Source organism: Mycteria americana, chromosome 4 (assembly GCF_035582795.1).
Source record: "Mycteria americana isolate JAX WOST 10 ecotype Jacksonville Zoo and Gardens chromosome 4, USCA_MyAme_1.0, whole genome shotgun sequence".
Lineage (NCBI taxonomy): Eukaryota > Metazoa > Chordata > Aves > Ciconiiformes > Ciconiidae > Mycteria > Mycteria americana.
Genome location: NC_134368.1, coordinates 74191235 through 74203886, shown reverse-complemented (window position 1 = coordinate 74203886; position 12652 = coordinate 74191235). Strand labels below are relative to the sequence as shown.

The 12652-nt window shown below is 38.0% G+C and overlaps 1 protein-coding gene across 5 annotated transcripts in view; it reads left to right on the top strand.

The window, feature by feature from the left end:
* DCLK2 (doublecortin like kinase 2) overlaps positions 1-10874 on the top strand; it is a 94751-nt gene extending 83877 nt beyond the window's left edge. For 2 of the 5 annotated variants that reach the window (XR_012775616.1, XR_012775617.1), the window contains 5 exons: positions 407-503; positions 3213-3293; positions 4490-4606; positions 5696-5778; positions 9460-9599. Coding sequence is in view for 3 of the 5 variants with exons in the window: in XM_075500927.1 (XP_075357042.1) it covers positions 407-503; positions 3213-3293; positions 4490-4606; positions 9460-9681 (517 nt within the window). In the remaining 2 variants the exon portion in view is untranslated. Of the gene's footprint in view, positions 1-406; positions 504-3212; positions 3294-4489; positions 4607-5695; positions 5779-9195; positions 9435-9459 lie in introns of those variants that run through there. The other 3 variants (XM_075500927.1, XM_075500928.1, XM_075500929.1) reach the window with 2 other exon arrangements.
* Positions 10875-12652: the final 1778 nt, after the last annotated feature.

Here is a 12652-nt window from a genome sequence, read left to right as displayed (position 1 = left end):
TCTCCTCTTTGGACTTTGAAAATTCTCCTGTTGTGATAGTTTAACAGAAGAGGCTCATTTCACTACACTTCTTGCCCATATCATATGCTTTCTGTAGCAGGTCCTTTAGAACTAGGCTAGCAAATTATTTTTTTAATCACCTTTCTCATTCCTGTATGTTAGCTATGCAGTCTCTATTCCAGTGGAATTCCTTTCACCTCAATATATGAGTTTTTCTGTTCTCATCATTCCTAACAGCATAACTATGGCAAACACCTCAGAAGTGCTGCCACTATATAAGCTTGCAAATTATGCATTTATAGTAGTTGATATAACATCATTTCTATTCCATCCCCAAATCAAGTTAAAAATTCACATGTCAAATTGATTTCCTTCTCATGATCTTTTTCATTATGCTGTTCTACAGTGAAAACAACCTTCAGGAAGACCTCTTTGATCAGATACTTGTTGGGAAGCTGGAATTTCCTTCTCCCTACTGGGATAACATCACTGATTCAGCAAAGGTACCGATAATGTTTTCCCACCCGAAATAGTGTTTCTGACAAGCCACTGAAAAGACCGCGGTCTGTTGGAAAGGCAGAATAGAAGATTCAGAACAGACTCTTACCCACTCTTCCAGCTACTGTGCTTTTTTAGTTAGATAGCTTAACAGTGCTTGATGAAAGCTTGGCTTTTGCAGGCCATCATGTTATTGTCTGAGTGAGTACGTGTAGCAGAATGCCAATTGCATTGAGTGACCATCACATGTTATTCAACTTACTTAATGATGGACTATAAGAGGTTCAGTGCTTCAGCTGTAAAATAAGTGTGTCTCTGAATTTTTTCCCTCCTATCACTCTTTTAAGCAAAATTATTGCTATGTGGACTGAATGCAATTGACATCTTTTGTTCCTATTTTACTTGAGCCAGTTAATAGAACTTTTCAAGAGGTGCAGCCAGCTTGATTTGCCATTGCTAATAGTTCTTGTGTTATCATTGCCATTTGTGTTTAAAATGATTGCGTCTGTAGGATAAGGGTTCCAACTTCTAAGCCCCACTTCTCAAGCTAATTCAGTAACGTGCTCTGAATGATATCTGAGGACTCTAGCAAGTGGAGATTATTTGTTGTACAGCCAATGAGAAGTTGCATTTTTTCTGCATTTCCCCATGGCTGTTTTATCCATTTGCTAACATTTCCCAAGCTCCAGTCATCTCACACTCTTCCAGACATGCATTCTGAACAAACAAGGCCCTCAATCTTGGTACTAAAGGTGACGTTTCACTTCAGACTTACACAGACTAAATTACTTGGCTGGCTGGAAAACCTCTCAGGTATGTTGTTATAGAATAGAATCATAGAATCATTTAGGTTGGAAAAGACCTTTAAGATCATAGAGTCTAACCGTTAACCTAGCACTGCCAAGTTCACCACTAAACCACATCCCTAAGTGCTACATCTACACATCTTTTAAATACCCCCAGGGATGGTGACTCAACCACTTCCCTGGGCAGCCTGTTCCAATGCTTGACAACCCTTTCAGTGAAGAAATTTTCCCTAATATCCAATCTAAACCTCCCCTGGCACAGCTTGAGGCCATTTCCTCTCATCCTATCGCTTGTTACTTGGGAGAAGAGACCAACCCCCACCTCTCTACAACCTCCTTTCAGGTAGTTGTAGAGAGCGATAAGGTCTCCCCTTTTCTCCTTTTCTCTCCCTTCTCTCCTTTTCTCCAGGCTAAACAATCCCAGTTCCCTCAGCCGCTCCTCATCAGCCTTGTGCTCTAGACCCTTCACCAGCTTCGTTGCCCTTCTCTGGACACGCTCCAGCACCTCAATGTCTCTCTTGTAATGAGGGGCCCAAAACTGAACACAGTACTTGAGGTACAGCCTCACCAGTGCTGAGTAAAGGGGGACAATCACTACCCTAGTCCTGCTGGCCACACTATTTCTGATCCTGGCTTAGGATGCTATTGGCCTTCTTGACCACCTGGGCACACTGCTGGCTCATATTCAGCTGGCTGTCGACCAACACCCCCAGGTCCTTCTCTGCCAGGCAGCTTTCCAGCCACTCTTCTCCAAGCCTGTAACGTTGCATGGGGTTGTTGTGACCCAAGTGCAGGACCTGGCACTTACCTGCTTGAAGAAGCAATTTCCCAAAACTGAAGTGATGAACAATTTCCTTGAAATACTCTTGATAAGAACATGAAGACTGACAATTTGGAGGCTATTAAAGATTTTTCAAGGGGGGATTGGCTCCAAGCACATGAAGTTGTTCCTTTGGGAGGGGGACATATTTGTCTTAATAGGCTTGTGGAATCAGGAATTACACCAGTAAACTAGTTGTTAGTTGCATAAGAAGAAACTTGAATGGATAAACAACTGAATGGATAAACAACTGAATAAAGTTGGGGGGTGTTTTGTGTTTTTTTTAAATTTTATTTTATTTTACTGACTGCTTTGTATCGATGACCTCTTAAGGTTTATCATATCTGTAGGCACCATTAACAGAAGGCCCATGGAAGTATTTGATAAAGCTAAAGACATCTGCTCTAGTGCCTCTAAAATATGATGAAAGCCACAATACCAAATATTTTGGGATTAACCATGTAATTAGTAGAATTAAGCATTCTTCTCTTTCTGTCTATCTGCTTTTTCCTATGCCAGGTGATCCTTAGCTGATGAAATGAGTTAAATGTCTTTTATTCTTCTGGAGCAACACAGAAGAGAACATCGTTTTCAAATAATTTCAGCTGTTTCTTGAATTTCAGATGCAGTTTCTTGCCTCTGATTTGTGTTCTTTATGTACTGTTACTATGTGCATGTACATAGGACATGCTTATATCTGCTCATAAAGGATCTCCTCTTTCCTAGGTTTGTTTTCATTCTGGTCACCTGCATGAATATATAGAGAACAAACTCGAACATTATAGCTGATTTTTTTAACATTTCCTTTTCACCTGGTTTCAAAAGACTTGGTGAAACATGAATACAATAAGGAAGTTGATATGAAATATCCTGTCCAGCATACTCTATACCTAAAGGGCAAATTTTTTATTCCACTAAAGTCACACTGGTATCACTGGTTCTGCTATCAGTGTAAGCTGGGTTTTTTTCACCCAGGTAGCAAGAAAATTGCACTGAGAAGAACTTGGTGCAATAATATTTTCCATTGTAATGTCCTTCCCCACTCTCCTCAAGCTCTTCTTTCCTTTCTTTTTTTTTTTTTAATAAAGGAGTTAATTAGCCTGATGTTACATGTGAATGCTGAAGCCCGATATACAGCAGCAGAGATCCTAAGCCATCCCTGGGTGTCAGTGAGTAAATTACATTTTACTTGTCTCTAATTTGATATTAAATCTGTAAATCTAACCATTAAAGTGTAGTTTTCAGAAGCACCAATACACTTCTGCTATCCCCATTGCTGTTTATTGAACCACTGGTCCCATTTCCACATAAAAGAGAACAGCAAGAGTCTGAAGTTAGCTTCAGCTCTGACAGCACTGTTAGCTTCTGTGCTCTGAAAAAACAGAGTGAAGGATATCACTTGCTGACTGTGATAGAAGGTGCTGGGGGTTGCTATAACCCTGCTTAAACATAATATGACAGGCAGATGTGTGACCTGGGCATCTTTTTTGTTATTTCACATTCAACCTAGAAAACAGTCATCTCAAAAATGCATGTTGGAAGCACTGTTGTGCATGTTGGCATCTTGCTGCAATGCTGCTTAAAGTACAATCTCCTGTTTCTTGAAGCACTTCAAGCTTCGTAAGAGAAATAAAAGTAGCCAATGAAATACCTTATTTAACATAGGCACTAAGCTGATGGCTGTCAGGTCCTTCATATTTTTGGTCAGCAGCAATGGGGAACACCAATGTGCATTGCTTATTGATTTAAAATCAGTTCATTATTAATAAATACTAGGTTTACATGTACATAGTCAATGTTTATTTCCACACACATTTTAAAAGAGGGACTGAATATGATCTATGGAGTTCCCTCGAACAACAGAAGACAACTATAATGAGCGTGTCTATGCATAACAGCTTCTCCTCAACGTATTTATGGTACTGTATAATGTTTCCACACTTAGGACATGATGGACCATTTAAAATAGTGATTTAAAAGAAAGCCAAATGACAAATACGCTTTTTATTTTCAACATTATTTCAAGCATTTCAAGTATTTTTAACATGCTTGAATCAAACTTGAGGCTTATAATTGTGGAACAAATCAATGGACTGAAAGTATACAGCGTCACATGGCATTTTAAGAAATAGAAGTTCATACATAAAACAGTGGTTGCTACATTCCTTTCCTCTGTAATTTGTCTTAACCTGTATCTCATGTAGCAGAGGGCATTCACTTTTGGGCTGCCTGTCTGAATGCTTACTTCACATTAAAAAGCAGGGAGTACCTGAGGATAATGGAAAACTTCTCTTTTACTCAGTTACATTCAAACATACTTTTGGGTTTTTTTCCTAACTTGAATATTGTGTTTATTCTTATACAGGATGATGCTTCCCAGGAGAATAATATGCAAGCTGAAGTAACAGGTAAACTGCAGCAGCACTTTAATAACACCCTACCCAAGCAAAATAACACATCTGCTGGGGTTTCTGTCATCATGGTAAGAGAAATGAACATTTTTATACATTGATATTATACTTTGCATATTTTCCTAACAGTGCTCTATGAGCATGTGTGGTGCAAGAATAGCAAAACTAAAGCTAGAATAATCTCTAATTCTAGTCTTTATTTGTGTATAGTGTGGATTGTCTCATCATCGCTTGAGAGCAACCGAGTCTTATCGCAATGTGCTAGCTAAGCTATAAAAACAAGCTTTCAAACAGAAACATGTAAAGACTAAGTAGTTTTATGTCGAAATGAAACTTATTAATGAAGTGAAATCTTTCATTATAAAAACTGTAATTTTTTTATCATACTGACCACCTAGTTAGTTAAGTAGGCTCTTTCCCTCTGCCCAACCAAGTATTGCTTGACCTTGAGCATACTGTTGTTCAACACTACACTTGCTGGGAAACCAGACTCCATTTCAGAAACTTTCTTCGTAGTATTGAATATTCAGCACATTAATTTTGTCCCAGTCTAACCCCCTGCTATGTTTTTTCTGTTCCCTAATAGGGAACTTTCTTCAAAGCATATAAAGGAGCCCTGATGACCTATAGTTAACTTACAGAAACAGTAATTCCAGAAGGCAGATGTGTGAATCATGGTAGAAGAAATAGAGTTTACTGTTATCAGTACTCAGAACTGCACTTGTAATTGACCGGTCACTTTTGCAGAGAATATGCAGCTGCTATAGAGATTGAGCTGCTATTCTGTTCTTATTGTGGTCTATTCTTGTCTAATGCAAGGATGCACACTGCGCACAAAGATTATCTTCAGTTACTAAAAGAAAAATAAAACCATCTATGGTGGTAACATAACAGTGATTTCCAACCCCACCCCTCCCCATTAGTATTATTTACGCTCGAAGTCCAGCCCACTTATGTTAACAAAGAACTGTTTTAATCATCTGAAAGTAGGTACATTTAAATAATGTTTCTGCATACATATATACTTTTGCAAATACATTTATGTAAATTAAATAGGCCAAAGATTTAAATGTAGGAAAAGTGGTAACATAAAAATAAAAATGAGAGAAGTCAGAAAATGGATTTCAGGTTCATGCTGTTGTCTACATTTCATTTGACAGTTTGACTTGACAGTTTGAGAGGGACTTCAGAGCTTCATTCTTTATACTGTTGAGACTATGGATAAGCCTGAAGCTGAAAACTGGTATAAAATGCACTATATGTAATACGAGCAATTTTAATTCTCTCAGCCCCTCTCCAACTTGCATGCCACTTAAGCCTGTCTCAGATCTCTGACACAGTGTAGCTTCTGGCTTCTTATTGGTGTGGGTTTTTCCTGATTCTGTTAGCTACTGACATTCCTTCAGCCAGGAAAGTACACCTTGTTAAAGCTTTTCGTTTTCCCTTTTCCTGCCTTATTTCCTTCTAACAGGTATGGAAGGATGTAAATGCATAATTACTTATTTCTGAATGCAGCTCCCAGTTATTGCTGAAGGGAAAAGTAACTTCTTGTTCAAAACACTGTAATCTAATGAGAGTTAAGTCTCTAATTTTTTATTCTTGCCCTGGTTTATCTAGAGCATTGAAATTTAGTTATCTTCATGTTAAGAAGTTCTTCTCTTGTACTAGCACTCATTGCTTAAAAAACATTCAGATTCAGACAAGCACAGTATTGTAATTCTCATGTATTGCAGTGCATTGCTATATCAGTCCACCTGCATATTTAATGGAATCCCTTTTAGCATCACTTCATTCAAATATTGTCATCTGGCCAATGCAGATAATACCATCATGTGGCAGATAAGTAAAAGTGCACATACCTACTTCAGTGTTCTTGCACAGGAGACTCTTTCTGCCCCCAAAACCATGTTGCTGTTAATTCATTACCGATTTTTTTGTCAATTTCAAAATGTTCTGTAAATTTAAATTTGTTGCAATTGTGTTAGTTCTGCTTAAAGTAAGTCTAGTTTCTGTCCCTTGCTTCCTTCCTTTTTCCTCCTTTCCCAATGCCTGCATTGCTTTCCTCTGAGTAGGTCCAAGGCAATGGTACGTACTAACGGCTATGCTTTGTTCTGCTGCACAAAAAATACATGTTCTCCATTTGTAACAAGAAGAAAGGAGAAATAACTCAGCCAGTCTGAAGTGGAAAGAGCTTTACAGCCACAGAAAAACAGTAAAGGAAAATCTTTTAAACACTTACAAAAAAGTTTTCTGTATTAAGTGATACATATTTGAAATATTCTAAGCAAACACTGATATAACTAGCTATTTTTTACTCTCTCAGATACATCTTGGTCCCTGCCCCTGGGAGTGTGTTTGTGCATGTGTGTATCACAATATCCAAAAGCAATTACAAAAAGATGGGAATCCTATGAAGACAGAACCAAAAAAAGCAAAACCACTGAAATAAGCATTGTTTCAATTTAAAATAAAAATTTTAATTGCCACTTCAGCCTTTATGGTATCACAGAGCTAGTCAGAAGGTAATCAGTCCTAAATTAATAAAAAACATTTTACTTGGCAACAGTAAAATTAAGCCTCCTCTTCAGTCTTTAAAAAAAAATAATCCTAAATTGCATTACATAGGTAGGTATTGCTATGTGCAAGGTGTGACAACTATCAGAGGCTGCTGTGAGGACAGCACAGGAGAAAATCACTGTCAGCATGAACCGAAAGCATTTCCTTTCCCTTTTAAATAACTTATCCTGCCCCTGCAATACCACAAACCTGTTTATTCACAAGTCTTTTTTCCAGCAAGCAAAAGAGGAAATGCAATCCTGCCAGCGTAGCAGCTACTTTGATAATGATAAAACTACTGCATATCATAGCTAATCTCAAAAGCCTAGATACAGCTCAGCTAGTCATTTCCTTGCATGCTCCATTTGCAAAGTCGATTGTTAGTACCAGAGAATTCAATTGTGTACCACTGAATTTTCTCCTTGTACCTGGATGCATATAGACTAATGTTGTAACCCGATTAAAAAAACCCAACCAACCAACCAACCAAAAAAAAACCACAAAAAACCCCACACAAAACTAAAACACCCTAAATTCAAATTACGTAACCTTTTCTTTTGGGAACTTTTATACTCAGTAGTTTGGTCTGAAGAAGCCTGGCAGGAAGGCCTTGCGGGGAGGAAGGGTATCATGAGGCTGCTTGCTACCTCCCCTGCCCCAGCACACAGCCACATCATTACACAAAATAGAATAGTTTCAGCAGGAACGTCTGAGTGAGACTGATTCCACAACAACCCACCATCCGTATACCTGCAAATTCTAAAAGTCCTCTATTTGAGAAATCGGAGATTCTAGTCCAGCTCCCTTTGCCAAGTCAGGTAAAAGAGAAATTTGAATTTAGGTACCCCATAATGAAATAAGTTTTCACTACCAAGCTATATGATCAGTTTGGAAAAAAGAGTATAAGTACCTTATTTCTGCTGTCCTTGATGACTTTGATGCAATAAACCACATCTTTAAAAAAATGCATGCTAAATTTAACTTGTATCAGAAAAATATTTCAGTATCTAAAACTACATATTTTAGTGAATAGTGTATTAGACAAACTCCACTAAGAATACATAGAAATTTTCACATTAGTAAAGCAAGTCCTCCTGAGCAATCAGTCAAAAAAAGAAATTGCTAAAGAAAAGGCAGAGCACCTGACCTTACTTTACAATTAGCACATCCCAGCTCAAAATATGAAATTCCACATAAGTGTCCTATAATGCTTACACAGACATATGCAGGGAGTGCCACAAAGGTGGAACATGTATTTGTGCTCTGCTCCTTGGTTCAAGTGTCACACATTTGTAGATTACTGCAGAAAGCCCAAGCTGTACATAACCAGAGTCAGTGTACCTTGCACCATTCTACATAACTGAATAAACTACAAAGAACTTCATTAATCTGTGGTAACCTAAATCTGTATTACCACTGGTACTTGAAGATCTTCCACAAAGTAAATAGTTAAGCCAAGAAGTATATGGATTTATAATGATCAGTATCAGCCTTCAAACTGTGAAACAAGACCAATTACGCTGTCCCTCCAAGTCTTAGAAAGCAATTTTGACAATATTTTTGACATCGGAACTACTAGATTTCCCTCTAGGTCACTTCAGACATTCTGCTAGCAATTAAACATTACACTGTGGTTTAATACAACTTGTAGTATCCTTCAGAGGGTATGAAAGTTGTCGGCTTCAGCAGACACACCACATACTCCAGATAATCCCCCTACTGCACTTTAGAGTTCTCTGTTTTCATTCTAACCTGCTATTCACTTCTCCAGTAAGCTAATTTTGAAGGATGGTATTCAGAAATTATGCATTTTTTGCCACTGTCAGCTTCATGAGAGGTCACTTGCCTACTCTCAACAATAAGCAGAAAAACAGACCCTTTTCTTTAAGACAGAAAAAATCGTTAGGTTTTCATCTGTCATCTTCACAAACAGATACACTTCTGTACCATGTTGTTTGCTACAGAAAACGTATTAAGTTTTCACTAAGCATCATGCGATGCCTTGTGTCTGCAAAAGCACAGGTACATAAGTTTTGCTAATAGCTAGTATGAAGATTTCCTGCCATATCATAACCACTCATGTCATTTTTTTTTTCCACATCAGACTTGCAAGATTAATTTTAAACTTGCACCATCATGGAAGACGTATGCCTGGAAGATAAGTTTTCCTTATGTTTTCTAAAGTCAGCACCACAAAATGCTACAATTAATTATATATAGGATTTCTAATGTTATTTCTCCTTTTTTTTCTGGCTCTAATGCATGCACTTAATGTCTTGTAGATTTGTTTTAACCCTTAAGTTAAGACAGGGTTTTGATTTAACTGCTCTTTTCATATTTTGCCTTGGGTTTTTTTGTTTGTTTTTAGAACACAGCTCTAGATAAAGAGTGTCAGATTTTCTGCAGCAAGCGCTGTCAGGACTCTGGTAGAGCTGGAATGGAGAAAATTTCTGCAATTACTGCTGCAGCTGATGATCTTCATGTGGCTGGGTCCAAGACCCTCTTCCCTGCTGCTTCTGAGCCACTCAGAGCCCCCACGCTCCCTGCCTCAGTATCTCCCGAGTTTGCTGGGGATCAGCCCGGTGCGTAGGACTGATGAAACCAAATCCAACTGAAGCTCCCTGCACTCTTGCCACAATTTCTCTTCATTTCACATGACAGTTTGTTTTCAGTTTGCGTGCACCCTCTCGTGGCGAGCCCAAGGCAGGCTCTGTCATGGGAGACTGATCTTCTAAGAGCGGGTGAGTGAACGTGCTTTTTGAGTGCTCTTTGCCCTTGTCTTGAGAACAGCAGTAGGGGAAAGATTCTGGCAACGTTAGATGATTTTTAAGTTATCTGTGTTAGTTGAATTAACTGCATTTCACACACAGCCTTGTGAAATAGACTAACTTATTGTGTAGCTAAGCATATTTTTATATGAGCAGTGAGATGATGAGCAGTTACCTGGCCTCACTTCTACAAGCAGGCCCCGTTCTGTTCTTCTGATGAGGATTCTCAGAAAAGTGGGAGAGGAAGACAAGGGAAGAAAACTTATATTCACCTTATATTCCGATGCCTCTATTTTTAGCCAAGTTTCTACTAAACTTGAAGAGGCAAATTTTCACAAAAAATTTTTTAGTGGACTAACTGTAAAATATCATGAAACAAACATTGGAGATAGAGGAAAGGATGGTTGTTTTTGCGTCGTTTGTTATCCAACTTGCAGGCTGCAGGGTAGTGTTTAGATAATATGAATTTAAATAAAGTGACTTGGGATGTAAACATGACCACTGGACATTTATTTGTAACAAAGACTGGAGTCAAGGAGGCCTTTTTGTTGTAGCCATTTTCTATCCTAACCACAATTGTCCCATCCACACCTTTCTCCAGGGTCAAACTACCTATTAGATAAAATAAAATGACTTTGGACCTGTGAACAGAAAGCCTGCTGCATGTTATCTAAGCTAGGATGAATGGAGCAGTTCTTAGTTCTAGGGTGAGCTGATTGAGGAGCTACTACAAGTAGCTGCCATCAATAGCTATCAGAGGTTTGTCAGTGCTATCCCCCTATTCACCTGGTGCAGGCACTGGAAACAGGGATTGGGGAGCAGCTATCCTTAATCTGCAGTCACAGATAGATGAGGTTTTATCTTTACCATAATGCTTAGTTCAATATAGTATGTATTCAGCTTATTGTTTTCCTTTGCTCGTTCTTACAAATTGGTCATAGTTCATTTTCTTTCTTAGCTATACTTTCTACTAGAATTGTAAAAGAAAGACCTGCAATAAACTTTCTTCATTTAAAAAAAAAAAGTCATTCATTTCTTTGAGAACTCAGTTATTTTGTCAGTGAAAGTGTCGTCTTATTCTCTCTGGAGAGATTGAACAGTTAGATACCTACTACCTACCAAAAAGATTTTATAAAATTAATCTGAGGGATTCCCATAACATTTTAAAGTTCATTGACTCTTATGGAAGACATAGGTAACACATGACTGAACATGAGTATTTTACCTTTTGAAGAGGCAATTAAAGATCAAAAAGTGCCAACTGATAACTTAAGACCATGGTACAGCTGAAAGAACTACAGCATCTTGGCAAAAAAAGGGTAGTAAAGGTATGAAAACATATTACATGTCTTAAACTATGATAAAAAGGTTGGGCTACAACCAGTCATCGTGAATGAACTTTGTTATGGGTTCACTGGAGTAAGTTCAAGATATTTGGAGAGTATGGGAATGGCCTTTGTATAAAATTATGTACATTTATCTTTTGGTACAGTGCAAAAATATGAAGATAACACTCTAACCTTACTCAGAACAGAAACTAGCGAGAGTCCATTAGCTAGGGGGGTGTGTGCAGTTCGTAAATACTATAACAAGTCTTAGACTAAGCTAAAGAAAGGATGCATCATTTCAGATGGAGCACGCTAACCAGCAAGCAAAAGGGAGCTCCCGACAGAGAAGACAGTGACAGACTACTGAACTGGGAGATCAGTAAAGAAGCAGCAGCAACAAAGTGATGAACACTGGGTTGAGTTCTGTTTTTTCTAAGAGGATGGATATTCAGCTGTGCAAGGCCTAGATATTTATTTTATGAAGAAAAAACTGTCATGGATTAGCAGAGATATCTAACAAGTCGTGTTCCACAAAACTTCATGCATATAGAAAAGAAAGGATGATAATTTGCCTGGTCAACAGCTGCCAGTTCTAAACTATTACTTTGTCTCATGGACGAAGAGAGTAAAGACATACATACCCTGATTTCATGACTGATCAACATCTAAACAGTCTTAGACAAGTATTTTGATTCACAGAGCAGAGGCAGTTGATAGACTATGCCAAAACACCTATTTAAAAATAGTGACGACAGCTGGAAAAGATGATCATGTCGCCAATATCATCAGATAAAAACATGGGATAGCTGGGCAAGTTCTTAACTCTATGTATGACCTTAGGAAAGTTGTATCGCTACTCCATGCCTTAATTTAGTTCCACAGTTGTTAAATCTATGGGTGCATAGGTGGGATGTTTGTGCAGCTCAGGGTATCACAGTTTAACATAAAAATAAAGACGCGTTGGTTAACACTAAAACACTTAATGAAGGTCATACGTATTATGTTTCATTTGTTATCTACTGCACTTTCATTTAATCCTTCTCTCTTTGTAGAACCATCAGTTGCTGGAAGAAGGCAAAAATAGAAAAGAAAAGAAATTGTAGAACAGAACTATTCTATCTATTTGTTCTGAAGGGAAAGAAATGACTATAGAAACTGTAAACTCAAGTTATATGTTTGACAAAGAGGACTGTCACCTTTTTTGTTACATAAAAGTAGCTGAAATTCATGTACCATTTTGATAGATATTGATTACATGCCAGTTTTTTCAAACACTCAACAGTGACAGCACAACTGCTACCATGCCTACATTTTAAAATATGAATTATTAAACAAAAGTATTTTTAAAAATCCCTGGTCTTTTTAGCTCCTTTGAATGTGAGTAGTTGTTCATATATCCCAATGGAGCCAATTCCTGCAGTTCTCGATTTGAAATCCCAGAACTGAATCTTCCCCTGCTGTAAAA